Source organism: Amphiprion ocellaris, chromosome 12 (genome assembly GCF_022539595.1).
Source record: "Amphiprion ocellaris isolate individual 3 ecotype Okinawa chromosome 12, ASM2253959v1, whole genome shotgun sequence".
Lineage (NCBI taxonomy): Eukaryota > Metazoa > Chordata > Actinopteri > Pomacentridae > Amphiprion > Amphiprion ocellaris.
In genome coordinates, this window is record NC_072777.1 from 8,052,149 (window position 1) to 8,079,017 (window position 26,869).

The 26,869-nt window shown below is 39.0% G+C and overlaps 2 protein-coding genes across 6 annotated transcripts in view; one reads left to right on the forward strand and one right to left on the reverse strand.

Moving 5' to 3' along the window:
• LOC111576618 (NLR family CARD domain-containing protein 3-like) overlaps window positions 1-26,650 on the forward strand; it is a 28,400-nt gene extending 1,750 nt beyond the window's left edge. Inside the window, exons 3-14 of one of the 4 annotated variants that reach the window (XM_055016114.1) lie at window positions 422-523; window positions 623-733; window positions 830-940; window positions 1,250-1,363; window positions 1,531-1,609; window positions 2,591-2,810; window positions 3,118-4,924; window positions 5,017-5,190; window positions 5,508-5,681; window positions 5,964-6,137; window positions 24,617-24,663; window positions 25,435-26,650. In XM_055016114.1, coding sequence (XP_054872089.1) covers window positions 435-523; window positions 623-733; window positions 830-940; window positions 1,250-1,363; window positions 1,531-1,609; window positions 2,591-2,810; window positions 3,118-4,924; window positions 5,017-5,190; window positions 5,508-5,681; window positions 5,964-6,137; window positions 24,617-24,663; window positions 25,435-25,964 — 3,630 coding nt within the window. In that variant the 5' untranslated portion in view covers window positions 422-434 and the 3' untranslated portion in view covers window positions 25,965-26,650. Of the gene's footprint in view, window positions 1-421; window positions 524-622; window positions 734-829; window positions 941-1,249; window positions 1,364-1,530; window positions 1,610-2,590; window positions 2,811-3,117; window positions 4,925-5,016; window positions 5,191-5,507; window positions 5,682-5,963; window positions 6,138-8,210; window positions 8,258-8,466; window positions 10,347-24,616; window positions 24,664-25,434 lie in introns of those variants that run through there. The other 3 variants (XM_035953806.2, XM_055016115.1, XM_035953807.2) reach the window with 3 other exon arrangements.
• On the reverse strand, window positions 11,668-19,698 carry zgc:172076. Of its 2 annotated transcripts, none has more exons than XM_035953810.2 (9): window positions 19,561-19,698; window positions 17,281-17,479; window positions 16,819-16,976; window positions 16,140-16,272; window positions 15,598-15,754; window positions 15,134-15,257; window positions 13,674-13,863; window positions 13,501-13,536; window positions 11,668-12,155 (listed from the first exon to the last, which is right to left on the reverse strand). In XM_035953810.2, the coding sequence occupies exons 2-9, from the start codon at window positions 17,456-17,458 to the stop codon at window positions 11,995-11,997; spliced, it is 1,137 nt and encodes a 378-aa protein (XP_035809703.2). In that variant the 5' UTR covers window positions 17,459-17,479; window positions 19,561-19,698; the 3' UTR covers window positions 11,668-11,994. The 2 variants fall into 2 exon arrangements, with proteins under 2 accessions (XP_035809703.2, XP_023138140.2); XM_023282372.3 differs by lacking the exon at window positions 13,501-13,536 and adding an exon at window positions 18,904-18,950 and having other exon boundaries at window positions 19,561-19,673.
• Window positions 26,651-26,869: the final 219 nt, after the last annotated feature.

Below are 26,869 nucleotides of genomic sequence, written 5' to 3' on the forward strand. Positions count from 1 at the left end.
CTATCTGTGCACACCACCGCTCCAGAGGAAACAAAACAAGTCAAATCCTGTCAGTCAAATTCAGCTGTTTTGTCAGATACACTGAGAGCTCAGAAAAACTGAAACTACTGTAAATGTTTGCATGAATACTTGACTTATTTTAGAAAATTCTGTGAATATTTCTGAAAGGCCACAGTTGATTTGTAACTGTGATTACATGACCCTTAAATTAAAAACCAGAAAGAAAACATTTATCAATTGAGTTGTCTGATGAGTGTGCAGACCAGTATTTTAGTTTCTGGAGTAAAACTGAAATTTAAAAGTCATAAAGTAATTTGAGTACTGCCGATTTTGGTGTTATCTGATGGTAGAATCTAAAATGAGACTGTGGTAGACAGCAGTGTGAATGTTGTACTGAGCAGGTTGTTGTGTTTGTGTGAAGGTGTGTCTCTGCTATGAATCAGTGTGAGGACAGAGAGGAGGGAGTTCCTCCCTCTGAAACCACTCTGTGTGGGGAACATGAGAACCAGACCAAAGCTCAGAGGTGAGATGAACATTTCTAACTGTCCATGACTCTTCTCCATGTCAGAGCTCTGCACTGACCATCATTATTTACACTCAAAATTCTGTGTGTGTGTTGAAGACCAAAGCAGCAGAACAGACCAGATTCTCCCGTTTCCAGCTGTGTGTCCATGAAAAGTGACTGGTCCATGGATCCTCCACTTTCTTTTAAAGGACGACCTTCTGAAACACCGTAAGTGATGATAATATAACTGTTCTTGCAGTCTTGTTCTGCGGCTGCACTGCAAATCATTTGATTGTAAATTTTCTCTCTTTTGATTTATATCAGAGTTGAGCAGCAGCGACGACACTGTCCTGAACCCAGTTGTGTGTCCATGAAGAGTGACCAGTCTATGGACAAACATCTTGTTTTTAAAGTACGATCTTCTTCTGAAACACAGTAAGGCATAATAATATAGCTGGTCATTGACATTAACTTAGCATTTTAAAGATAGATTATTTCATAATAATTCACAAAATTATTAAAGTTATAATAATGTAAAAATCCAGCAGCATGTCAGTGGGCTTATTTTCATTTCTCCTCTCAGCTGGTATCTGAAAAACAACCATAGTCTGCTGCTGGTCGCCTTTCAGCAGCTTCACTTTCGAGCAATAAAAGAACTGGACTGATTCATTACCTCCTTATTCTGTGTGCTCGACAACTGATCATGTGGTCATGAATGCTGTTCTATCTTCTGATTTACATCAGACTCATGGAGCAGAGACCAGCCTCTCCTGAACCCAGCTGTGTGTCCATGAAGAGTAACCACTCTATGCTTGAACCCATTGAATTCAAAGATGGACACCAGACAGTTAATGAAAGGTGAAAGTGTAAATGTTTCATTGTGTTTCTTCTCTGAAAACATGACATCCAATACTGAGAACATCATTTACATTAGAGATCACTTTGTCTTTCTGTCAGAATTCATCATTATAGAACACAACCCCTTTAACAAAGTGTCCATGTGCTAAAGTTGAATGTTGTTGCAGCGTTAACCAGCAGAGTTCAGAGGATCTCAGAGGTCAGTCTGTCCCTCAGCATCAAACAGATCTGGACTCCATATTAATGGTGAGAACTATTCTACATTCAACACTTTACTGTCACAGTAACTTGACAAAAATAATTTGTTCTGATTTACTGCTAAAATATGGAACTCACTGAGCAGCTTATTAGATCTTAGTTGTGGCTCAGTCTGCCTGCTAAGGGCCGGTGATGATCAGGCAGCTTTGTCAAACATAGTCAAAAATCATGTCTGGATCAGAAGTTGGAGTTTTCAAAAATTTCTCAAGAAAGAGTCTTCAAGCAGTCTTTAGAGTCTGACGCAAATAATGTTTATTCAACACAGAGGCTATAATAACAAACGTGCAAAATCTCGAGATTTTAACCGAGTACACAAAGCGTTACATCATCTTATATACTTATGCAAACTTCTCCTAAACACTCGTCTTCTGTTGTGGAAAGACACAACCCATCGTCTTAAGACCCAATCCGGATGACTATGATGTAACCACCTCCTCTTTTTTTTATTTCTGCTAGGTTAGCATGATTTGTGCTTAGACCAAGGTTTCAAGTCACGAGTGCAGACAAAGAGAGGACATGCACTTGGGTCTCAACACCTTATATGGGTTCCATAGGCTTCTGTTGGGTTGCTGCTTTCCACAGGATTATTTAGTGTATACATAAATTCAGTTGACATGATAGGTCTTCCAGTCTTATCATTGTTTGTTCTAGAATCTGATTGACACATCCTATTCACCAACTTTTAACATGTGTTCAGTCTTAAAATACCATAGCACTTTTCAGGTCCAAATTTTGCTGTCTGCTTCATCAGTGCAGCAATAAAAACCAATCTTTATGGAGAATATAACGTTCAATAACTGTTGAAACCATTTCACCTGTTGATTCCACTATGATTATGATCCTAATGTTGCTGACACTTATCTCAATATAATGAATAATACTATTAAGTTAATAATACTGGATTTAAACAGAGAGCTGAATTTGTCTTCAGTTTCAGATAGAAGTAAACTTGACATATTTCTGTTTCAGCTGTTGGAAGAGACCATCATCATATTTGTGAAGAATGAGATGCAGAAGATCCAGAAGGTTCTGAGTCCAGATTACCCAGAATGCTTAGAGAGTCAGAAGGAGGAGTTGGAGGGTGAGGATGAAGAGCAGAGGAGGAGCAGCAGAGAGTCATTTCTGAAGATCACACTACACTTCCTGAGGAGAATGAAGCAGGACCAGCTGGCTGACTGTCTGCAGAGCAGTAAGAGGATTTTAACAACTTCAACATGATGGAAAGAACAAATGGAGGAAACATGGGAGTTTAGATTTTACAAACCGTTCTGTTAAAATTATGCAAACATTTGCATCACATCTATGAGTTTTTCTAGACTGAAAACAATCAGAAACTATTTCAATGTGCTAAATAGACTTCAAAGAGGTGAAAAATAATTATAGGCAATGTTCTGAATGTATATATTACAAATTTCCTGAGGCATTCTAGGGCAAGAACCTTGTCCTAATATTAGTTATTGATTATATTCCTTGTTTGTTAATTTTTGTTTGTTAAGGGACTGTTGCTGCGATGTGCCAACAACAACTCAAGTCTAACCTGAAGAAAAAGTTCCAGTGTGTGTTTGAGGGGATCGCTAAAGCAGGAAACCCAACTCTTCTGAATCAGATCTACACAGAGCTCTACATCACAGAAGGAGGGACTGCAGAGGTCAATGATGAACATGAGGTCAGACAGATTGAAACAACATCCAGGAAACCAGACAGAGCAGAAACAACCATCAGACAAGAAGACATCTTTAAAGGCTCACCTGGAAGAGATGAACCAATCAGAACAGTGATGACAAAGGGAGTGGCTGGCATTGGGAAAACTGTCTTAACACAGAAGTTCACTCTGGACTGGGCTGAAGACAAAACCAACCAGGACATCCACTTCACATTTCCATTCACCTTCAGAGAGCTGAATGTGCTGAAAGAGAAAAAATACAGTTTGGTGGAACTTGTTCATCACTTCTTTACTGAAACCAAAGAAGCAGGAATCTGCAACTTTCAACACTTCCAGGTTGTGTTCATCTTTGATGGTCTGGATGAGTGTCGACTTCCTCTGGACTTCCACAACAACGAGATCCTGACTGATGTTACAGAGTCCACCTCAGTGGATGTGCTGCTGACAAACCTCATCAGGGGGAAACTGCTTCCTTCTGCTCGCCTCTGGATAACCACACGACCTGCAGCAGCCAATCAGATCCCTCCTGAGTGTGTTGACATGGTGACAGAGATCAGAGGGTTCACTGACCCACAGAAGGAGGAGTACTTCAGGAAGAGATTCAGAGATGAGGAGCAGACCATCAGCATCATCTCCCACATCAAGACATCACGAAGCCTCCACATCATGTGCCACATCCCAGTCTTCTGCTGGATCACTGCTACAGTTCTGGAGGAGCTGTTGAAAACCAGAGAGAGAGGAGAGCTGCCCAAGACCCTGACTGAGATGTTCATCCACTTCCTGGTGGTTCAGACCAAAGTGAAGAATGTCAAGTATGATGGAGGATCTGAGACAGATCCACACTGGAGTCCAGAGAGCAGGAAGATGATTGAGTCTCTGGGAAAACTGGCTTTTAAGCAGCTGCAGAAAGGAAACCTGATCTTCTATGAATCAGACCTGACAGAGTGTGGCATTGATATCAGAGAGGCCTCAGTGTATTCAGGAGTGTTCACACAGATCTTCAAAGAGGAGAGAGGACTTTACCAGGACAAGGTGTTCTGCTTCATCCATCTGAGTGTTCTGGAGTTTCTGGCTGCTCTTCATGTCCATCAGACCTTCACCAACTCTGGAATAAACGTACTGGTAGAGCAACAGCAAGCAACCTACAAGACACCAAAAGCAATCAAAGACAAAACTACTCTAAAACACCTCTACCAGACAGCTGTGGACCAGGCCTTACAGAGTCCAAATGGACACCTGGACTTGTTCTTGCGTTTCCTCCTGGGTCTTTCACTGCAGACCAATCAGAATCTCCTACGAGGCCTGCTGACACAGACAGGAAGTAGCTCACAGACCAATCAGGAAACAGTCCAGTACATCAAGAAGAAGCTCAGTGAGAATCTGTCTACAGAGAGAAGCATCAATCTGTTCCACTGTCTGAATGAACTGAATGATCGTTCTCTAGTGGAGGAGATCCAACAGTTCCTGAGATCAGGACGTCTGTCCACAGATAAACTGTCTCCTGCTCAGTGGTCAGCTCTGGTCTTCATCTTACTGTCATCAGAAGAACATCTTGATGTGTTTGACCTGAAGAAATATTCTGCTTCAGAGGAGGCTCTTCTGAGGCTGCTGCCAGTGATCAAAGCCTCCAACAAAGCTCTGTAAGTTGATTAATGAACAACTTCAAACATATTTACATTTGTACATAACAAATTAAATGTTGTGATTGTGTTCATTGTTAATTCTTCCTCAGGCTGAGCAGCTGTAACCTCTCAGATAGAAGCTGTGAAGCTCTGTCCTCAGTTCTCAGCTCTCAGTCCTCTAGTCTTAGAGATCTGGACCTGAGTAACAACGACCTGCAGGATTCAGGAGTGAAGCTGCTTTCTGCTGGACTGAAGAGTCCACACTGTGAACTGGAAACTCTTGGGTCAGCATAGAGGATGATTACAATACATAAAAAGTCATTAATGTCAAGTAACTTTTAGTTCCATCAAAACAGAAGTTTCCGCATAAATCTACTTGTATTTTGTTGTGTTTCCAGTAAAACACTGTACAATAAAATACATTTAACAATCTGACTAAACATTTTAGACCAGTTCAATGATGCATTTACCGATTAAATCTGACATTCAAAAATATACATACACAGACAAACGTAAGTAACTACTACCCAAAGAAACAGTTTCAATAACTGCCACATTATTTCTGATCAATGTTGTCAAATTTGTACAATTCATTTTTCAGGCTGAGCAGCTGTAACCTCTCAGAGAGAAGCTGTGAAGCTCTGTCCTCAGTTCTCAGCTCTCAGTCCTCTAGTCTGAAAGATCTGGACCTGAGTAACAACGACCTGCAGGATTCAGGAGTGAAGCTGCTTTCTGCTGGACTGAAGAGTCCACACTGTGAACTGGAAACTCTCAGGTCAGAATACAGTGGTTTTGTGCTTTTCTTCAATAATAAAATAATTTTCCAAATTATATTAGAGGAGTTGTGGTTTGGTTGGAGTGTGTTTAGGACACCTGGAGATGCTGGCCATATGTGTCCTTCAGTGACTTTTTTGTTCAGTTTTTGAATATCAGGCATTCTTTTATTTTTGCAGACAGTTAAAGAACTTCTCAAAAGAATCAAAGGAAAACATTAAACTGATTAAGTCTGATGTGTCTGTTGCCAGCTTGTACTTGACCATTTCAATAAATGTCCCAGTCTGTCAGGTTGTCTGGTCACAGAAGAAGGTTGTTCTTCTCTGGTCTCAGCTCTGAGCTTCAATCCCTCCCATCTGAGAGAGTTGGATCTGAGCTACAATCATCCAGGAGACTCAGGAGTGAAGCTGCTTTCTGCTGCAGTGGAGGATCCACATTGGAGACTAGACACTGTCAGGTATGAACAGACTACAGGAGCTCACATAGTGCAGGTTTTTCTTTTGACATGTCCATAATCATGGTGGAAGAGTAACTGCTCTGACTTTGGTTCAGAGAAATGGAGGCCTGTGTTTGGAAACACAATGATTTTCAAAAACCTTTTCTCAAATGGATTTTTAAACAGAAACTATAAAATCATTCTCTTTAAGGCATACTAACCACAAGGTTTGTTTTTTTTCTTACCCTTTTCTGCAAATAATAAAATGTTATCCCTTTATACTGATATTCATATACTTAAGGTAAGACAAATTAGTAGATGAATATATTACTTACTTAGCACATTACACATGGCCTGCTGCTGAAAAAAAAAATTGCTGATGCCTTTTTCCCCTGATATCCTTGTAGTATTGCCTTCATTTTCATCTTGTAAAGATTTTTTTTAAATGTGGATTTCTTCAGTATGTTTTTGCCATCCTGAAATCTCAAAATTCAAGTCATTATTTAGTATTTGTTTAATTTTTGATACCATTCTCATCAGTATGAAACATTTCAACTAAATTAATGCCATTAAAATCAATCCAATGTACAAACTTCACAAATAAATAGCTCTGCTATACAAAAAGAATAACATTACATTTCTGTATGCAAGCTTCTCTTCAGTGTTATCATTAGTGATCATTGTTGTAAGTCTCTAGAATGGTGCTGTTTGAAATGTAGTGTCAAGAGGATCAAATGTGCCATGGCTTCACAACCTCCAAAAGATGGGGAAAAGCTGTATTCTCTAAATGTACAGTGATTAACAAATTTTTTGGACCACCATCTACTGTAAGGTGTTTTCCATCACTGCCCTAAATTAACAGTATTGCTGTTTACCAGACTTTTTTTATTTTTGAAATGTTTCTGTAATGGCTAATCCACCAGTACATGTCAGTGCTTTAATGCTAAAATAATTATTGTTGTTAACCATGAATTTTCAGATTTAATGGTTTTACTGCAAAGCAGAAAAAAATTGTAAAGCACATTACATTATTTTTTTTGATTGAGACACTAAATTACAGTTATTTGTTTGAATTCCTGAACAGAAATAAAATCGTTTTAGTGACTGTATGTTATTCTTGATTAATCCCTGACTTCTCAGAGAATTCCAGCGTGTTGGCTCAAATTTGGGTTTAAAAACGTGAAGTCAGTTTGAAATTCCTCAATCCTGTTCAAAGTGGTGAAGCGTAGGGAACTCACTGAGAAAGATGGTCTGAACTAAAGCACTTCATGATGCTGGATGGTCTCTGAGACAAATAGGGCAGGACATAGTGTTCTCACAGTGTGGACAAGTATGCCTTGGACTCGATTGCAGAGACTGCTACTTACAAAATGGGCCAAGGAAGAGGTGGAAAATGAAAGCCAACTGAATCAGATGTCAGGCACCTCACAATTTTAAGTGTGGGAAAAGGGGTTGGGGCTCAGGTTCTTGGCTGGTGGTAGAGAGTGATGGCAGTGTAGCGCATGGAGTGGTAGTTAGAACTAGGAGTCACAGAGAACAGTCGCAGATGATGGAGGTGGGGGGTCCAGAATTACAGAAGGTTGTAAACAGTGGAGTCTTGAGGTACAGGATTCAGAGAAAGCACAAGCAGGCAGGAGTCCAGACTGGAAGGGAGCACAAATGAAAAATAGCCAGTATCAAAAGCACAGCGAACTAGACACAACAACGACTCAGCCTAACTGTTGGTTATTCACAGTGCGGCATCAAGTAGTGAATGAAGTCTGCTTATATGTCTGGAGGAAGTGGTTGATTGGATCACTCCCACCTGCTGGTGCCCGGCACTCGCTGATTGGAATTGGAAACACCTGCCGCCTCCAGCGTCACATGCACACACTGAGATGGAACAGGGAAAGGAGGGGGTGAGCACTGCACTGTCATGAGCCTGACGCTGTGGACCTGACAGTAGTACCGGTTTCACAGAATAGTTCCCGGGGTGAGACTGTCCAGGTGGCTTTGTCTGGTTTGTTGGATTCTGAGACAAACTGAGGAACACTGCCTCTGTAGTTAAGACTCATGTTGGATAGAAAATCATTCTGACTGTGTTTCTTCCTGCAGGGTGGATCATTGTGGAGGGCAGAGATTAAAACCTGGTGTGAAGAAGTGTAAGTTTGATGACAAAACAGCAAAGTGTCAGTTTGTCTTTAAATACAAAGTGGACAATTGTCATATTTGTTCAAACATTACTTTGCACAGATGACTGATAGATCGTATCAACATCAACTTTTTATTTAACAAAGTCATAACAGAAGAAAGTCATCAGATGTGTCAGCTGATAAACTGCAGCTCTGTTGTGTCTTTTTCTCTCCATCAGATTTCTGTGAACTTGAACTGGACACAAACTCAGTGAACAGAAACCTGAAACTGTCTGACAACAACAGGGACGTGACAATGGTGGTGGAGAAGCAGCCATATCCTGATCATCCAGACAGATTTGAATACTGGCAGCTGCAGTGTAGAAATGGTCTGACTGGTCGCTGTTACTGGGAGGTCAGATGGAAAAAAGAGGTTTATATATCAGTGAGTTACAGAGGAATCAGGAGAGGACTCAGTGATGACTGCAGGTTTGGATGGAATAATCAGTCCTGGAGTCTGAGCTGCTCTGATGATGGTTACTCTGTGCTGCACAATAACGTAAGAACATCCATCTCCTCCTTCTACATCTCTAACAGAGTAGCAGTGTATGTGGACTGTCCTGCTGGCATTCTGTCCTTCTACAGAGTCTCCTCAGACTCTCTGATCCACCTCCACACCTTCAACACCACATTCACTCAACCTCTGTATCCTGGATTTGGGTTCTGGTCTCATCATTCCTCAGTGTCTCTGTGCTCTCCGTAGGAGGGAGAGTGTCATGAAGTCACAACAGCTTGCTTCAAATGTTGATGGTCAATGATGTGACAACTTTGGTTTCCAGTTAAAACACTATGACATATATTACATGTAATCAAGGGGTGTATTCAGATTTAAAAAATGATCATATAATCAGCCAAGATTACATTGGTATACATTCAAACTTAGTGTATAGTTGCATTGTCAAAGGTTACTTGATTTATTTTGTCATGATAACCAGTGTTTACATTTATTCATGAGAACAGAGACTGAAATACAGGGTTTCTTACATGCTGTACTTATATAAACGGAATTGAGCACAGATTGATGCATCAAGCAGCAGCAGTTCTCATGAGGGTGAAAATGCAAAATATGGAAAACAAATATCTGACATAGTCATTCAGCAAACACACTTTACCAACCACACAAAAAGTCAAAGTGAGGCAGGTTGACTTGAACAGTACCTGACTTTATCTCTTTATACTTGTTTTATCTATTGTATGTGGATGTGTTGTATTATCATATGATTTTGTGTTTTTTCAAATTATTTATTTGATTCTTTAAACAATTTTATATTTTCGTCAAACTCCCCTCCATAATTTTGCACCAAATGTCTCTCCAGAACTGTGACTAAATGCATCATTTTAGCTGAAAAATGATCCAAGTTGCTGCTCCTCCATTGCATCTTTCTGCACTGAGCTTCTGATATCACTCTCTTGTTTTATAAACTTAAACTCTGAAGTTATGGCAGTTTAACAGCGTCCTCAAATCAAATATACACAGACACTAGAACTGATGCAGAGTGACTGTCCTGCATCGAGTCTACAGTTTACCTCCATGGACCTGCAACAAGTTTTCCAGTCTTTGGATACCTTATAAGTATGTTTTGTTTTTATTTTTATTAATTCTTTTTTATTGATTAAAAAAAACACTAGAAATGTACTTTTATAGGCTGGTGCTAGTTTTCTCAGAATTAGATGCTCCTAATTCCTGAAAACACAATTTAGAGTTTTAACGCTGAATGCTTTGGAAGGAAGTTTGAACTCTGTAACAATGAAGTCATTTAATAAATGCAAAATAAATCACTGGTATTCAGCAAAATCCAACAAAAGCTTCAGAGTTTTGGAGGTACAGAGACAGCTGTAACAACCAAAAGTCAATCTGACTGCAAAACTGACTACATAGCCAAAACAACATGGCAATGTTATGAAAACATTTAGAATAAGTGACAATAAATTTAATAAGTTGTATCATACTTCATGGTGTAATTGTTCCTGGAATGAGTATCAGTTTATTAATATACTCAAATGATGAATGAAAATACTGAAAGTATCAGAACTGATTAAACAAGTTTTATTACCTTTATTATGTTTCTCCACTGATAGTTTGTTTGTTATTGTATTTGTGTGAAGGTGTTGGTTGTGCTATAAATCAGTCTGATGACAGAGAGAAAGGGGTTCCTTTCTCACATAATAGAACATGTGATAGAGAGGAAAGATACCATATTTCCATTTAAAGTTACAGTATATACATTACCAGTCAAAAGTTTTAGAACACCCCAATTTTTTTAGTTTTTTATTGAAATTCAACTAGTTCAAATCCAATGAATAGCTTGAAATGCTACAAAGGTAAGTGGTGAACTGTCAGAGGTTTAAAAAAAAGGTAACCAAAACTGAAAAATAATCTACATTTCAGAATTATATAAAAAGGCCTTTTTCCGGGAACAAGAAATGGGTTAACAACTTAAAACTATTCTTCAGCAATGGAGGTTGATCAAGCCTTGAAAGTTGGTGCTACCAAATCCTACAGGTGTTCCAACTTTTCTTGATTACTTACAACAACCTCTGTCTGCATGAAGTAGTGTTGGAACACACTGTGGCACCATATCCTCAAGACTATTATTTGAACAGCATTGTGCTGCAGAAAGTAGTATGTTGCCATAAAAATGGTGTGGAAAAGGCAATTAACAATAAAAGACAGACAGACCATCATAAAACTTAAAATTTAGGTCTTTCCTACAGAGAAACTGTGAAGAAAGTCAAAGTGTCAGTGAGTACAGTTTTCTTCACCATCAAAAGGCATTCAGAAATTGGGGGAAAATTTGACATTAAGACGTCTCTAAGACCCAAAGCCCCTACAAAGTTAGACAAGTCTCTGAGAGTCAACAGCTTGGTGATAGGCGGCTCACAGAACAACAGCTTCAAGCACAGCTTAACAGTGGTCGTAGTAAGAAGTCTCAGTTTCAACTGTGAAGAGAAGACTTGGAGTTGCACATTTGAAACCACACAGCTTGTCTATTTTAACAAGTCTTATTGTACTGTGATTCTGAGAAGTGTCTTGTCTCAAGGGATGATTCTCAAATAATGTGTAAGAAGTCTCAGGTCTAAATTCTACACAAGTCCTTGATGAACCTTTGGTGCACAAGTTAGTCAAAGATGTATGTACTGAAACTTGATTCATCAGAAGGAGAACTGAAGCTGAGTTTGTGGATTCAGGACCTCTTGGGTGTTCTGTGGTGTTTGATGCAGCTAATATGGTGACTGTTGATATATCACATGCGTGTCTACATGTTCATGCAATGACTGAGAAGTTAAATCAGTTCAGCTGGATCAAAATCACAAATCACTAATTTGTGCATCATCCATCACCTGCTGTGTGTAGAATGTTGATTCATGAAGTCTGTCCATCTGATGCCCCAAATTTAATGACAACAGACAAAAACAAATCACATGTTGTTACAAGACAATAAACTATTATTATTGAATGTGTACAGAAAATGGTAAAATAGCATAATATAACCGCTTAATCACATTTTATTAAGTTGAATATAAACAAATCAAATTCAAATTTAGATATTTTATTATAATACAAACTTAAAGAGAGATACACTTAATAACTTAGTAATTTACTGATTATCTCATTATCTGTTGTATAATGGACTGAGTTACAAGCTTCTATTTGATTGGTCGGTCCATCTGTTCTTCTCCTTCCTCCAACCAGTCATCGTCCACGTCTACTTCTGTGTAGGAACGAGCTCATCAATGTCTCCTCTCACCTCCAGCCTCGTCTCCATGGTGATGAGCAGTTTGACCCCATCCACCATCAGCTGGGTCAGTGCCACCTCGGTCTGGCCAAAGGTCGCCACGTTGCTCACACGATACAGCACCGGGGATTCTGGGAAACGAAAAGGCAAGCTGGTAGCTTGTGTTGACTTTTAGAGAAAATAGCTGGAGAGGGAAAATTTAGATATTTAAAGTCCATTTTTAACCCCTAAAACCCATCCCTGTGTATCAGAGTTCAATATTTCTAAGTTTTACATCTTGAAAATAATCCCTTCTTGCCTTAAAATGAATCAGTGCAGCTCTACATCACTGCTTCTATAAAGTCCTTGACTCACTTTCCAGACACCCCTCTGTTGCTCACTGCAGCTCAAGCTCACCAGTTCACCCAATGATTGGCATTTAGGGTTTGTTACAAATGAAACCCTCTCAGTGTCAAGATTTAAAAAATAATCACATGAATGTGTTAACAAGATAACAAAAAACAAAAACCTACATGGTTTTCTCTGGAGGGGGTCTTTAAGGTTTGTTTTACATTACAGAAGTAGCTCTTGGAGACGTCGTACAGTAAGCTAATGGCCATGGGTTTGATCTCAACTGCAGATAACAGCTTCAATGTCTTTAAGAGAAACTAGATCCCTGAACAGCGAAATCTGTAACATTCCTACAGATTCTGCTTGTGCATTTAAGTCACCTAAATGGAGAGATATTCAGTTTAGTTCAGTTTAAATCACAACATATCATCGGGCTGCACAGTGGCTTGGTGGTTAGCGCTGTTGCCTAGCTGCTAGAAGATCCCTAGTTTATGTCCTGGCCTGGCCTGGGATCTTTCTGCATGGAGTTTGCATGTTAACCCTGTGCATGGGTGGATTGTCTCCAGGTACTCTAGCTTCCTCCCACAGTCCAGAAACATGCTAAGGTTAATTGATGATTCTAAATTGTCTGTAGGTGTGAATGTGAGTGTGCTTGTTTGTCTCTATGTGTAGCCCTGAGACAGACTGATGACCTGTCCATGGTGTCCCCTGCCTTTGCCCTAAGTCAGCTGGGATAGACTCCAGACAACCCTAATGAGCATTAAGCGGTGTATAGATAATGGATGGATGAATGGATAACATATCATTAAGGCCTTATACATAGAACTACAGCAACTCCCACCATGAGCAGCACTTGGCGAACGAGCCCTTGTACATGTAGGGTAAAGTCAGTGCTTTAACATGCTGAGGTGTGCTTGTGAGACACATTCAGTCTGTAGAGTGGTGCAAAATCTGATATCTGACTTACCATTTAGCCTGCCAATGTGACAGGCTTAACACATTTAAATTCTAAAGAGGCCATAAACGGAGCCGTGACTATGACAGCAATTTTAATGAATGCAAAAAATCTGTCATTAAAAGCTGTGTGGTGCATAAATGCAAAGTATGAAGTTATGAAGTGACCTGCATGTCAGATGTTGTTGATACCTGTATTTAAGTCAAGGCCCTTTGTTTGGTCTTGATCTGAAATACATAAATAAATACAACCAACTTCACTGATATCGCACCCATAGAAGAATTGCGTGTTCTACAAATAAACTAAAACAATAAAATTTTTATTAAAGAGAAAGCTGAATGACTAAAATGAAAATACTACATACCAGTTTTGTCCATGCGGATCCTCAGTCTCTTCAGGATGTCCTGTAGGCGTTTGTGTTTGGGGAGGTGTTGCAGTTTAAGATACACACTAATCTTCAGACCTGTTCCGACATCAGCCGGGGAGCTTATCACCCATCCCAGCTGCTGCTTCCAGATGAACTGGTGTCTGAGCTGCCTGTAGTACTGCTCCAGCTGATCACACAGATACATGAGGACAGTCAGACACCAAGATCCTGAAAATCAAAGTCTTTCCTGTGTTTCAGCTGAAACTTTTTCATGGACTTTTTTTGAAGGGCTTTAAACTGTTTAGATTGACTTTGTAGGACTTCATCAATAGAGTAACAGACAGGTGTTCACACTTGTGACAGTTATTAACAAGTTACATTCTTAATCACTAAAAATCTGAACCAATTAATGTGCACCAATAACTCACAGGATAGTATACTGGCAAATAATTGCAAAACAAACATATTTGGATACACTTCACAGTTTTGTTTTGTTTTTTGTAAATTGTGACTAAGACAAGTACTGACTGGAACATCTTCCAATTTGTAAATAAGCACTCTGATGTACAAAGTATGTAATTGACACATTTGTTCTAAATTACGTCAAATGTAGCATCTCTGTATTTCAGTTTCATGTTATTAGCCGTCATATAACCCAGTGCATACACAACTGTTCAAAAGTTTGGGCTCACCCAGACAGTTCCATGTTTTCCATGAAAACTCACACTTCAATTCATGTGCTAACATAACTGCACAAGGGTTTTCTAATCATCAATGAGCCTTTCAACACCATTAGCTAACACAATGTAGCATTAGAACACAGGAGTGATGGTTGCTGGAAATGTTCCTCTGTATCCCTATGTAGATATTCCATTAAAAATCAGCTGTTTCCAGCTAGAATAGTCATTTACCACATTAACAATGTCTAGACTGGATTTATCATTCATTTAATGTTATCTTCATTGAAACAGCCTGATTTTCCTTCAAAAATAAGGACATTTCTTAGTGACCCCAAACTTTTGAACGGTAGTGTATATATACATGTAATGAGCTAATATTAGATGGTATGTCAGTCTATTGGTATAACACTGCAGGAAACAGTGGGAATAACATTGGTTCATTACAGCAAAACTCCACTCGTGTCTGGTTGATGCGACTTGACATTTATAGCCTAAGAAACTATTACATCTCCTGTGATAATGATAAATTCAGTGACAACATCTTTTACACTTTGCTGATCCCAAAACAGTAGTATAAAATCTTTTATTTATGCTTGTTTGTCCTGATTAATTCCAGTGTGACCACTTTAAGACTGTCTGAACTGCAGACTGTTCTAAAACTCTTAATTTAATTAAGTTTAATTTTTTTTTAAATTTGCCTTACTCTCTAGCCTAAACATCTTTTATTCACCTATAAATGATAACAAGCCTTAAAAGGTCTAGGGTAGAGTCACTGACCTTCTGTAGGTTGATACAGATGCATTTAAAGGCTTCAGCCACGTTGGCATCGTCTCGTGTGGACACCAGTCTGAGGTGGTCCTCCATGTTGACCCAGACCATCAGGCTGCCATCTTTACTCACCCTGCATGAAGAATTATAGGGGAATTGAATGTAAATTAAATCTAAAACAGGTGCTTGAAATGTCCAACTTTAATTTCCCTCCTAAAGCATCACAGGTGCCCAAAGCTTTGGCCAGATTTCATTTACTGATCTGAATGTATGTTGGTGCTCAAAGGCTCTCTGACAGAAGCTGCACTCCTCTAGTCAAACACCAGCAGTCTGGTTTTCTGTTTTGTTCTGTTGTTTGATGCACACTTTGGGTTTGTATTTGCTTGAAAATAAAAATATACTTTAGTCACCACACTGTTGTTGTCGCTGCACGGTTTCAATCATTCTGTAACAATACAAGAAACTAGACTGACCAGACGGCCCTGGCATCAGGCCAGTCCCGGGCCACACCGATACGTAGCTGGGAGGAAGATGGAGGGTTCAGGTTCAGCTCCCTCTGCTGCTCCTGGCTCAGCTCTTCCAGTAAGAAGAGTTGACCTGGCAGCTCCTCCTCCTCCAGGTGCTGCAGAGCTAAAAAGAATAGGAATCACAGGTCAGCTGGTTTAGTACCTGGAGTTGTGCTGAAGAAACATCCTGAGGCTAAAAGTAGTTCCTAGTTGCTCCTAAAATTAGCACTCAAACATGGCTAAATTCATCCATGAAACATTATGTAATCCATAGCAATGGTGTCAAACTTCTTCCATTGAGGGGAACTTCTAGCAATAATATAAGGTCCTCAATGAATACTGCTCTTGGTAAACAGCTTATCACTACAAGCACAGTTCAGATTCATTGCTCAGATACAATCATAATGCTTGGCTGTTCACATTTTTTAGAGGTGGCCAACCTTAAACTAACGACATGTGGAAGGTTAAATGACAAGCCTCAATCATCCTGATCTACAGACATGCAGTACCTCTCCTGGCCAGCGTGAGGAGCTGTCTGCGCTCTCCTCGGCTGCAGTGTGTTGGGAAGCAGAAGTCTTCAACACCTCGAACAACACTAATTTCACAGCGTACAGCAAATGACCTATCCAAGTCATCACCCCCCTGTGCAAACACACACACAATGATTTATGCCATTCAAACCTTACAGTTCCACTGGTAGCACGTTTCTGAAGCTTAAGTTTTAACATTCAAATGCTAAGTTTAGACATATAAAGAGGTTTCATAATGTAACACCATTCTGCTCTGAAGTAATGGTCATTTTTTCTCAAGGGCCATTTCACCGGGGATGTGGATACATGAGTGTTTTCATATATTGCCGACTGTACAGTACAGCTGCCCACAGGTTATAACATTTTGGGCTGCACATTAATGGTGGATCCTTTTTCTGACAGATAGTTTTTGTAGCTTTGGAAAAAGTATGCAAAATTACTATAATAAGAATTCTAATTATGACTTTTTTATTCATGTTAGAATACCACTTGATAATTTCTGAAAATTTCAACATTTTACTGTTGTGAATGTTTAGCAAATGATTTATTTTCTTTTTCTAAAACCACATTGACATCGTTCCTTGGTTTACTGATAACGATGATTATTCCATTATCAAATCAACAGTGGTACCGTGCACCCAGTGTTCTGAGCAGCTACCTTCAAATTGTCGTAATTGAAGTCACTCTCCGGCGTCTGGCTGGTGATCTTGTGTTCATGGTATGCTTCGATGACTCGGTCGAAGAAGTCACAGAACAAAATGTACGACTGAGCATCGCCCGCAACACACCCGACAGTCACAGGACCTGACCATTCACCTTCATACACAAACATTACATTCACTTTTATGCTTGCCCCCATGACCACAGCTGTTATGGTTACAAATAAAAGGGTAGGGAGCGGGGAGGTGTGGCTGAGATGATGTGATGTTGGTCTTCATGTGTGAGTTTTTAAAATAAAACAGTAAGTATGAGAATTTATCCAACTTTAAACCAAAGGCTCTACCAACCAAATCTGAAGCACTGAATCAAATGATCAAAGGTCTTTAAATGCAGAGTCGTACTCAGCAAATGTCATCAAATTACTGATTTTACATCATCATCCTCCTGACTGTGACATCACCTGGTTCCTCAAGGCCTGGACGGATGACATCATCAAAGATTACTCCACTTTGGGTGCAGCGATTAAACTGTCGGCGGTACATGGCCGGGGTAAGGATCCGTCCCATCCAAGTAGAGTTCCTGCACAGGTCAGGGAACTCCTCCTCAGGAGAACCTCTCCTCAGGTGGAACTGGGACATGGGGTCAGGCGGAACCAAACTCTGAACATATAGAAAATGTCTTTAGAGAAGAGAGTAGAAGTTGTTGTATAACTAACCTCTATACCATCATGCAGTGCTGTTTACATCGAAATGACCTTGATCCTTTGTGATATGGAACGGAAATCATGGAAACAATGTCGACCTTCCCTCTCCCTGACCTCCACACCCCCTTCAACATCCCCAACTACTACAACCACATCCTCTCCTAAAACCTAATCTGAATCCTGACATCCCAAAGAAGTACAGACCAATCTCCAATGTTACTTTTCTGTCTAAAATATATTAATGTGCTGTTGGATCACAATTCCTACTCCTATCTCTCTGCCAACAACCTGTATGAATCCAAATTCCACTCAAACCACTGTGCTGCAACAGCTCTCCTCAAAGTCTTCTCTCCTCAGCTCCATAACAATAGACTTTGATTAAAAATCAAGACAATCTAAAGTTGTATATTCAACAGTTCTTTCATTAGAGGCATATAGTGTACACATTCATATTCACATAATTATAAAGACCTCTGCAGATTAAATGTCACCAACTGAGGCAAGGTCATCAATGAGTCAGATCAGTGGTTGGTTTGTGCATTTGTAATAAGAGAAAGTCTACACTCCCTCAAAGAGAATATAAATAATGTATTAACTCTGTCATATGAACTATTACAATATGTACTTGTAGTTATACAAGACATGACAGAAGTGATACACCCTTGTCCAATATCATTAAGATGCAAAATGATTTCAAATTGCATCACCTACCTGTCACCAAGTCGAACAGTAGAGAGTCTTAACTTATGAACAAAAACAAATATTTAAGAAAAACTATACAGAAAATACAGACCCCAAAGCAGAAACTCAATACAGCCAACCTGAATACACTTGTATTATACTTGTGTACTTATAAAATAAGCTGTGAACACCAGAAGTCGTTCAGTTTAGGACCTATGAACCGTGTCTTTTCTCCACATGGAAAAGAATTGACAGAGAAACTGAAAAATCTGGTATAGCAATGGAAAAGGATAAAGGAAGATCTGTCAGTAGTGAAAAACAGTAGAAACACAGTCGCAACAGTAATCAGGAGGTTAGAATGAGCCATCGGATCAGCGCTGCAGTGGTTATGTGTGATGATATGGAGCTGTGTGTACAAAATCAGTAGACATTTATAGATGGTACCATGAATGCCTGTGGATGTACAGACTGACAAGATGAGTTCCAGTCTGCACAAGCTTGTCAGAAGAGGAATATTCCAGCATGATAATGATCCAAAGCAAACTGTTCAGCTCAAAAATAATGCATTTAATAAGAGGTGATACAATTTTGAATCATCTGACGTTTCATTTCACTGCACAGAGGTGTGCTCACTTCTGGTGTATACTGTAGCGATCAAATGCCAAATCACACTGCATCATGCTGGATCATAATGATTACCTCTAAAATTGGCCGGTACCTTGTCTCCTTAGGAAATACAACTGGGGCTGCAACAAAAACCAGTCGGTAAACATATATTATAATGCATCTAATATCTACACATCACTTTTTCCTCTGTAGGGTCGTCGGGGGGCTGGAGCCTATTCCAGCTGACTTAATATCAAAATGATGTTAGAAAGGTTTGAATATCTGTAAATAAGGACAAAACACAGTTAAACATTTATCACCGTTTTCATCTCGTGTTTTCTATATACTACCAGTCAAAAATTTGGACATACCTTCTCATTCAGTGCTTTTTATTTATTTGTATTGTTTTCTACATTGTAGATTAATACTGAAGATTAACACTTTTTGTTTACAGCATAATTCCATATGTTATTAAATATTAAAAAAAACTCGATATATCCACATATTTAACTTTAACATAAAAGAATGTGATGATTGTCTGGAAAAAAGAGACATTAATGACTGTAAACCACAGGTTAAGATAATCAAACATCTTGTCAGTGATGATAAGACTGAAGGTTCTTGTGCCCTTCTACAGGTGATCGCTGTTTAAAACAAACCTTAAATCTGTCAAACGTAATGATGTGTGACTGAGTTATTTTTTGAAGTGAAAAACACAACGGCATGCAGTGAAAATGAGGGAACACTCACGTTTAACCTTCCACATGTCGTCAGCTTGATGGCAGAGGCAGAGGGCTGTCAGCACAACAAAAGGTCTAAGAATAGTTGTGTTGGTCCTGAGCAGTTCATCCTGCAGCCTGCAGGAGTCCAGTTACAGTCCAAACAATGTGGCCTTTTTATAACTGCACACAGGACAGCGCTGCAGCTATGTTTGCACTGCTGTGAACGTCTGTGTGTGTGAGGTCACTCTGTCATCCATCAGTAAAGAATGTATGACATCATATGTTTTTTGGTTTCAAAATAAGGGACTCCTCACCCTGTTAATCTAATGCATAATTTTAATTCTGCAATTGACATGTCTGTGGACACTCCTGCCCTCATCCTTTATTTTAATGGACTGACCGAAAAATGACAGGATGCCGCAGCTGCTGTTAGAAATAAAATGGAACAGCTAGTATGCTTCGAAGGAAATGTAACTGCAACCAGATTACATTTTCTGGCAATGTAATAAAGAAACTTTATTGATACTAGAGACCATAGAATCACAGCCATCAACATGTTGCTCAGTGAATATTTGATCACAACCATCTTCAAACGTCGCCTTCAATTTGATTTTATCTACAACCTGTAAAGTTTTGTCTGTGTATCTTGCAGACAAACATAAACACCTGCCAAAACATGCTATAAATGTATCATGCTGATGCTGGCAACATATTTTTTGCACATATTTCAACAAAATACCCGATCTTGAAATACAATATCCACTTACAGCATTATTACTCCACCAAGGAGGCGGAGCCTTGGCGGAGTATATCGGCGTTGGTTTGTCTGTCTGATAGCAACATTACTCAAAAACGGACTAATGGATTTGGATGAAATTTTCAGTGAAGGTCAGAAATGACACAAGGACCACCTGATTAGATTTTGGCAGTGATGTGGCTTATAGTCTGGATCCATCGATTTGTTAAATATCTCTGTATCATTGCCAGATAGCGGCAACAAGTGAACACTACATCAGCTGCCTGCTAACGATCACGATTGCGATCATACTACAAATCCACCCCTGTAGACTTATTGGGGATTATCTATCGGAAATGATACAAGGAACAATTGATTAAATTGTGGGGGTTTCTGAGTCCCATTAATTCTTAATTCCTGCCGCCCGCACATATTTAGGTCACGTGATTTAGTGTACGTACATAACGTACACATGCATAACACACACCCATGCTCAGCACAAAGTCATTTTGTTTGTGGGTACATCCATATTAAATGGTCACATTCTATAGTGCCTTGATTACCGCCACAAATGTTTTCAAGATTTTATCCATCAGAAACGATACAACTGAGCAACTTGGCGGAGTACCACGCTCTCTGAGTGCTTTCCTTGTTATTTTGTTGGGGTTGTGTTTAGGCTAGAGGCAGAGCCACAGGTAAATATTCAGGGCTTAGCCCACATTTATTGGGTCCAGGAGCATGTTCCTTTAGAGAACAGCTATATGTACTATATTTCAAGTTATTCCAGATAATAGAACATGTAAAAACCTGTCCATTGTTTGGAAAAAACGGAATAGCTGTCCCTGACAAAAATCACCCTGTAAAGCCCACCTTATACTTTGCATTCAACTGTTCCCTAACTGTAGCGTTGAGGATGACTAAACAACTTAAGGAATACAAAATAACACTCAGACTTTAGAAACAGGTCTGTGTTTCTCTCCTCCCAGCAGCAGTGAAAGGGAAAGAACAGGTATAGAACACAGACCTTTAATACAGTGCCAGCTCCTATTAATAAATTACACCTGAATGTTTATCTTTGTGTGTGAGTGAAACAGGAGCATGAAACAGGAAGACCGGTGTGTGAATGAAGGAATTTAAGTCCTTCACAGAGGAAGGTATTACTTGCTCTCCATCTGCTATCCCCCACCCCCCTCATCCCCACTCTTACCCCAACCAGTCGAGGCAGATGTCCGCCTTCCCTGAGCCTGGTTCTGTTGGAGGTTTGTTTTTTGTCAGCGTTAAAGTTGTTGTTGTTGTTCCTTCCCACCATCGCTTACTGCTTGCTCATGGGGAATCCAAAGGCAACTTTGGATTGTTGTGTTCTTTGTTTAAAATTTGTAACATCTGTCTGTCTATGTGAAGTGCAATGAGATGGCATATGTTCTGAATTGGTGCTATACGTAATCTTGAATTGAACTGAATTGAATAGAAAAGAACTGAATTGAATAAACTTTATGTTAGAAACTGAAATAATTAAAGGGATAATAGTAATACTGATAATTATATTTGGTGGAAATAAAAACATAAAGGCGCTTTATAAATGCAACTGGTAATGATAAGTGCACCTGATACATACATATAAAGATTAAAACATAATTTATTTTAATGTAATTTCTGACATGGATTGACTCATATTTTCATTCTATTGAATCTTGACATTTGGATGCAACATTTACCTGAAATGAAAGTGAAACACCTTCAGTCAATGTTAACATCACTACCTTTACTGTGTATCATGTCATCAGATAACAAATCTGTGCAACGCTGGTGCTAAATGAGAAATCATGCCTAATTCGTGAAAGTCACCATCTTCTCAGACTTTAATCTGCATTTCATTACTGTCTGGACACTATGATGTTCCATTTGTCCCAGTATTATTCATGCAAACAGAATGATAATCCATGTGTAGGGATATTATCTGTAAAATAAACCCTCAAATACAAAAAAAAGGTGTAAACTCTCCAAAGTTGAATGTCAAAAAAAATTTTGAAGTGCAGATGCAAATGAGAGTTTAGCTTTTGACTTTCTTTTGGGATAGTGTAAATGTCAAGTATAATGAAATAACAAAGCTGTAGGGATTCACAAATGTGTTTCAAATGTGTTGGAGGGGTTACATATGGAATTATGTTGTAAACAAATAAGTATCAATCTTCAGTATTAATCTACAATGCAGAAAGCGCTCGCACACACAAACACACGCACGCACGCACATATATGTGTGTGTGTGGGTGTGGGTGTCGGTGTGTGGGTGTGTGTACCTGTAAATAATATGGCCAAACATCTGACGCCACAGCAACACACTTTCATTTTCATTCTCCACCGTTGGACTACATAGCAGCACAAAGGAGACACAGAGAGTCTACCTGGTCTCACAAAAACAGGTGAAATGAGCACAACCTCCTAACAGGAAACTGGACGGTGCGTTGAAGTGGACCTCAGGTGAGTTCAGCAGGTGAGAAAACCAGAGACTCCAGATGTGACATGAACGAGACACTTTGTTCACTCTGTCATCTGTTTGTGTTGAAATGTTAATAAATAATGAAAGTCGACGCCACGATATTACCGGTTTGATTGGTTTATTTTAGTTGTAGAGCTTTGTAAAGTTAGAAGTAGTCGCTTCACCTTCCTCTTCTTTTTAAACTGCGCAATAGTCTGCACAGTCTACACTTAAGAGGAAAGATAAGGGCTCTGAGCGACCCCATCTCTGTATTTCCCACAGTTTCACTTTAACATAAACTGTGTTCAACGTTTTAGATGAACACTTATTGCTGTCTGAATCCTACTTTCAAACTTGTCGGGGAGATTTCACAGTTTTTTATGCGTCTGGACCACATCTGGCCAGGTCCAGATCCAAAATTATTACGAATCAACAGGTTAAAATTAGACTACATTATCTCGGAGAGACTAAAGACTACACTGGGAATCTTACGGGCCGCTCCGACTAATCAAGTTCATCCAGTGAAACTCGATTTACAAGTTTCAACGAATGCAGGTATGACGTCTGAGTGCATTTGAACGCAGCATTAAATGACTGTTGCTGCTGTTGCTGTTCCAAACTGATCCCCTTCAACTGTTTTATCTGGATCAAATAATCTGAACATGCAAATACACAGAGCTTTATATCTGTAGTAACAGCAAAGGTTCGTCTTTGTGAAACTTTTCTTCTAACTGAATAATTGTGGCCAAAGAAATGTGCAGTTTACAGCACAATCAGACCAGACATTTAAGGTTATACTAGAGATGCAACGATTAATCAGTTGTCAGCTATTAAATGAAGTACCAACTATTCTGATAATTGATTAATTGGTTTGAGTAAATTTTAGGGGAGCAAAAGTCAAACTTTTCAGACCCCAGCATATTCCCTCTGAAGACTTTCTGTTTGTTTACTCCTCATTGTCAGTAAACGGAATATCTTTGGGCTGTGGAGAAAACAAGACATTTGAGGTGAGAATATGGTAGATAGTAGGTAACGTTATGTATTGTTCCTGATGTTTAGGCTGTATTTGCTTGGTATGCCTAATATCCTTGTTTAGACTATAATCATATCATGATTTATGGATGAGTTTTATATATAACATAAAGAAATATTTTTTGTTGCAATTAACCTATGAGTTAAAATCTTAATTATCATGTCCATGTATGGAATCAAGTCAATTTGATGCATTCATGACATTTCAGTTACAACGTAGGGGCTGTTGTCACCTTTTGGCAAATGAAGATCAGTATTTTATTAAATGAACTACCCTTTTAAAGCAATTTCAGCTGGTAAAGAGGACTGGGTTGGTTCATGCAGAACACAGAAGAGGTGAAAAAACTAAGATGGAACTAAATGGAAACTCCTGTTTTTAGAAACACTGAAAACTTTGAAATCGTTGTTTTTAAAGACAGCCGCATTGATAGCATGGCTATTTTCCTCATCTTTTTCTTCAGAATATAAGATGCACTGCTGATTGTATCATGTCTTTATCGGTAATAGAAAAATAACTGTTACTATGCTACAAAACATGAAACATAACAAAATTTTCTCATCAAATATGGAATCCATTTCTCACCAACCACAGCCTATCAATGGGTGGATGATTCTGTTAAACATACACAATTGCAGATATTTCACACGTGGAAGGACATCAATTAAAAAACAACACATCAGTGGAGACTGTGCTCTTATTACTTATATGTTATATTTTCTTCCACTTCTTCGGCCTGTTTCTTCAAAACACAGACAAACTGAGGAACTCAGTATCATGTTGAACAGCAGTAAGGACTCATGTTGGATAGAAAATCATTCTGACTGTGTTTCTTGCTGCAGGACGGATCATTGTGGAGAGCAGAGATTAAAACCTGGTCTGAGGAAGTGTAAGTTTGAGTAATGATGACAAAACAGCAAAATGTCAGTTTGTCTTCAATCCTCATCAGTGTACTGATGAGGATTGATATGACAAGTTATATATATATAACTTGTCATATCTTTTTATCTGTAAGTTGTATTTTTCAGTCCCTTTAGGTAGTTGTTACCCACATAGTTGCCATCACATACACCAAAGCTTACTTGATTCCAACCAGGTTTTTGGTATGTATATATAAAAAAATCATTTGGGGTACATGTGGACCCCAGCCAGACCCCAGTCGAACTGTGCATCTTTTATTTATGTATGTTTGTGTTCTGTTGCTCTTGTGATGACTGCTTCAGTTGCACTGTGTTTCATTTCAATTCAGGAGTTCTTACACTAATATTGTAAGCAATACACATCAGTAATCATCAATAGTAATTTCATTGTTTCTTTCTTATTTGTACCTATAGACGACACACATTTTAGGAAAATGTACATTGAGAGTATATGGACAGGTACAGAAATGTGAAAGAGATGAAATACTACTGGGTCCAGCTGGACCCCAAGTGTACGGATGAAGTAGGTTTTGCCACGTGTTCTGATGAGGGTTAAATAGTAAGTTGATGGTTGTCATGTTTATTCATTCAATAATCATTCATACAGATATAAAACAGGTATCATCATACTCTCACTTTACATTAATTAACTATGTATCAGCAAATCATGACAGAATGACGCCATCAGATGTGTCACATGATAAACTGCAGCTCTGATGTGTCTTTCTTTTGTCCATCAGATGTCTGTGAACTTGAACTGGACACAAACTCAGTGAACAGATTCCTGAAAGTGTCTGACAACAACAGGAAGGTGACGCTGGTGGAGGAGGAGGAGCAGCCTTATCCTGATCATCCAGACAGATTTGAGTGTTGGCAGCTGCTGTGTGGAAATGAACTCACTGGTCGCTGTTACTGGGAGGTGGAGTGGAGCGGAGAGGTGCATGTATCAGTGAGTTACAGAGGAATCAGAAGGGAAGGAAACCGTGGTAAATGTGTGTTTGGACGGAATGATCAGTCCTGGAGTCTGCGCTGCTCTGATGATGTTGGTTACTCTGTCTGGCACAACAACAAAAGAACATTAATCTCCTCCTCCTTCTCTAACAGAGTAGCAGTGTATGTGGACTGTCCTGCTGGCATTCTGTCCTTCTACAGAGTCTCCTCTGACTCTCTGATCCACCTCCACACCTTCAACACCACATTCACTGAACCTCTGTATGCTGGATTCAGATTATGGTCATCTTATTCCTCACTGTCTCTGTGTTCTCTGTAGGAGGGGGAGATTCAACGCTGTGCTTCATGTGTTGATGATGTTTGCACCTGAATCACTGATTGTGATTTAATGCCATAAACCTGTTGTTTATAGGATTAGACAGTAATGCATTACACATAACCAGGAACACATAATCAGATTACAGTAAATAAATAATTGTAATCATTCCAGATTAAATTCTGGCAAGCGTGATTTTAGATTATAGTTATAAAGTCAGTGCATACTGAATACTTCAATCCTATTTTCTCACTAGAACAATAGGATGAATGGCACTGTGGCAGAAAATGTCAAACAAAAAGTTTCTTTATTATTTTGGTATGTTTTGTTTGACACTGCTGATCCACGTTTTCCACTATAACTGCATAATATTTCCACTTTCTCCTTGTACTTGTTCTTTTTTTTATTTGTACATACTTGTATGTGTTGTGTGAGTGTTTCAGTTGGCTTTAATAAGGGCCTTAAAAGTCATGATTCAGTTTGTTTCTCTGAAATCCAGCACCTCACATTACCTGGACTTTGACACTAATTCTGTTTTTTTTTTTTAGTTCTGTGTAATCTTTATGTGATACCTGTTGTCACATGTGAAAGTGATAAAATGTAGGCAATAATATCTACAATGTGTTCTTCAGCATAGTGAGTGCAATATTGTGCAAAACATTCAAATTAAAAAGCATGTGACTCTTGAATGCCCTCGTCTCAATGTTTATGTAAAAAAATATTATTTTTTTCTGTACAAACAGTCACCAAATGCATTATTTCAACTGAAATATGATACAAATTGCTGCTTGTCATGATATCGCTGCACTGAGCGGATCTTTACTTCATCAAATGGTCCATCTAGTGGACAGACTGCAGAACTCCATCTTTGTAAGTTGAATGTTTCTATCACTGCCAGAATTTCTGCC